The 3,148-nt window shown below is 46.2% G+C and overlaps 1 protein-coding gene across 1 annotated transcript in view; it reads left to right on the top strand.

The window, feature by feature from the left end:
* Positions 1 to 3,148, top strand: part of BCL11A (B-cell CLL/lymphoma 11A) — a 74,209-nt gene that overhangs the window by 18,187 nt on the left and 52,874 nt on the right. The window contains 1 exon segment of the mRNA XM_009282511.1: positions 2,943 to 2,982. Within this exon segment, the coding sequence (XP_009280786.1) occupies positions 2,943 to 2,982 (40 nt within the window).

Genomic DNA, 3,148 nt, shown 5'->3' with positions numbered 1-3,148 from the left:
ACAGCTAGCTGGCCGTTGCGACGGCGGCACCGAGGCTCTCGGCTGTGGCATCAGGCCCTCGCCTTCGCTTCATCCGTTCAGTTGTTCGTCTTTGGTAATTGATGCTCAACTTTGGTTTGAGAGTTTATCACTGGGTAAGAAGATGAATTGGAAGGGTGAAACGGATCCCCTGATTAAAGGCACTGCTTAATGAAAGAAAATAAATGGAGAGGGAAAATGACCATTCTGGAAGGAAGAGAAGTATAATTTTAACCTCGGAGGAGACCTAGTGCTGCCCTTCCATGACTTCCACCCATACCACACTGAAAGCATGGTTCAGTTCAAAGTTGTTAATATTCAGCTGGGAAACAGTATCCAGAACACAAATAAATTATTAAGTGCATGAACTTTTTCGGCAGTAAGATGAACTGATGGGGTCCATCTGCGAGATCCAGGGGCTTTTTATTTGTGTGTGTCGAACGATTCTGCCCTCTCCGACTTCATAGCCTTTGGTCCCTGGCCAAGTGCATGCATAATTGATTCCACACGCGCTATCATTTTCTTGATGTAATTGCTTTAGTAAGATATGATGAAATCTAATGGATAATTTACTATATGAAAATGACAAAAAAGTAAATGTTCGTGTTTTGCGCCAGGCGCGGGGAGGAGAGCGCCCAGGTTACCTACACGGTGAAGGAAAACCCGCTTGTACCATCTCCCACGGGCAAAAATGGGGGTAAATCGCTGGAGGAGGTCAGAGCAAACTCTCTGTAATTAATGGGAGTTTTACAACACAGGTGAAAGCGAAACACTCACGTTGTTTGGAAACGTTGTTTATTTTTTCTTGAGCGATGCCGTATTTGCTTTTCTAATTGCCAAAATGCAGACTCAGAAAAAAAAGTTCTCTGCACAAGGCAAGGAGCAGTATTTTTAGAAATAAATGTGTCCTGGACTTGCTGACCTGTGCTACAGATAGTACTCACACTGATGCCTTGCCTGGCAAAAAGGCCTTCTATTCTAGCTGCTTAAATAATGCACCAGATTAAATTCAATGCATCGGTTTGGCTGGATGTATTTTTAGATAGTTCAGAAGTGTATAAATATCAAATCCACATATAATTCCATACACATCCAAAGGAAAATATTCCACTTCAAAATTTGACATTACATTGGTCTTTAAGAAATGATTTGTTAATCTCATTTCCTTTTCCCCCTGCTTCCCAGTCCTGGAATATTGTATATTCCTTTCTGTAATTTTTTTAAATAGCTGTTTGAGGTAACGTATAGACACAAAAACATTTTCTCATTTGCTTCCCCCCCCCCCGTGCTGTTTTCAATGTACTAAAAGAGGAAAAAATATCCAAGGCAAACCCACGTAACTGTAGCAAACTGTTTCTGAGCAAGTCATAATAATGAACAACACATGATCTGAAATGTGATCAGCAAACATATACTTATGCCAAGGAATTTTTGCCATTCACATACCGAGGTTCTGTAAATCAGCAAACCGCGGCGGAGGAGCCCCCGGCACGGCGAGGGGAGGAGCAGGAGCAGGAGCAGGAGCAGGATGGGCCGCCCCAGCAGAGCCCTCTTGTTCACGGAGCAAGGAATGGGAACAAGTTTCCTCTCTTCCACCTTCCTCCTCTCTCTCTGTCCATGCACCAAAACGTAAAACCAGTGAGCAGACCTTTAAAGAGTAGAAGTGCAGTCTGAGGTATCTTCAGATGCAAAAGCAGGCAAATAAGTAGCAAAGGAATGAAATTTCATTGCAACGTGTTTTATGGGATTTTTTTTTTCCCCCCCCCTTCTCCCCCCTCCCAGTCTTACACAGAACCAAAATGTAAATTACTTTCTGGTCCTAATTGGATTTAATTATTTCTTTAGGAGAGGATGGGTGGGAGGGGGTGGGAATGGCACACAGCTGTCCTAACAAAACAAAGGAGCCAGAAAAACCTCACTTTCCCCCATGTTGGCTGATAAACGGTGCAGAGGATCTTAGTGCTGGCAAGCAAATGGAGCGCTGTGTGGACCTGGGGAAGGGGTAAGAGCTGTCTGCAGCCAGGAGCATCGGAAGAAGGCCACGCTAGCTGTTATGAAGTGCACCTTAAATGGTGATTTGTGGTTTCCTATTAATTCCTGTAACTGCCCTGTTTTTTAGAGCACCCAGCCTGGCCCTTCCCTTGACCTAAATTGCCTTGCCCGGATGGCATGGCCCCGTGGCAAGACCCAACCTCAATACTGGGCTGTGAATTCCACCATCGCCGCTCGCCTGGGAAGCACCGGCCTTCCCGGAGCGCTGGTGGGAGGGACAGGGAGTGGATTTGGGTCCCCGGCACTCGGTGGGGTGTTCCCTGTGCGATCGGGGTCTCCCAGCCGGCAAGGGAGCTGGCTGTGCCCCCCGACCGGGCTCTGGGGCACTTGGGCGATGGCAGCGAGGTCCGGGCGAGCTGATGTTACTTTGTAGGTTGATGGCACGTTGCACCCGCGGATCTCAAAGCGCTTTACAAGCTTTAATGAATGTGACCACTAACATGATTTATAGTGTGATTCATTATTGGCATTGGAGGGACTGTATTCTTATTTTGTCATTTGCTCTTAAAATTAATACACTCCATGCTGGCTATAAAAGTGTATTTGCATTTAATTGCAAGTCAGAATGAATTAGTGGATATGATTTAAACCCGAACTCACTCCTTAAAAAGAAGTCTTCAGGGGGGAAGGAAAAATCAAGCTCCGTGCTGGATTTCTTTGGTGGACGTAGGGATGGAGAGAGGAGTCGGGGAGGGGAGGGAGCAGGCAGGGGCTCCGCTCCTTGGTTGTGGTTTTTTTTTTTTAATTCTTGAGGTTGCTTTCAGCGAGAAATGCCTTTGCCAGGAGGGGCTTAGGCAAAGTGGTCAAGCACATCTGCTCCTGGGAAGGTAGGGAAGAAAAGAGGTTACTAGTAATAGGGCAGCAGCACAAAGGGAAAATTGTACACTGGAAGCATTAGTCTCCTCCGCGGTGGTGTGGCCAGACTGGTTTAGCAGACAGGATGATAGATTGCTTTGTCAAGGGTCCCAGGGTGTGCCCTGAACTTGAAGCACTTTGTTTATCTTGAATAGAAAGGGAAAAGCACAGACATAATCGATGTCTAGTTTTTTAGGAGGGAGGAAGAGGTAGAGGAGGGAGC

This window comes from Aptenodytes forsteri, unplaced genomic scaffold, assembly GCF_000699145.1.
Source record: "Aptenodytes forsteri isolate BGI_AS27 unplaced genomic scaffold, ASM69914v1 Scaffold5, whole genome shotgun sequence".
Classification (NCBI taxonomy): Eukaryota; Metazoa; Chordata; class Aves; order Sphenisciformes; family Spheniscidae; genus Aptenodytes; species Aptenodytes forsteri.
The sequence above is the reverse complement of the archived record's forward strand: the minus strand, read 5'-3'. Positions and strand labels throughout refer to the sequence as shown.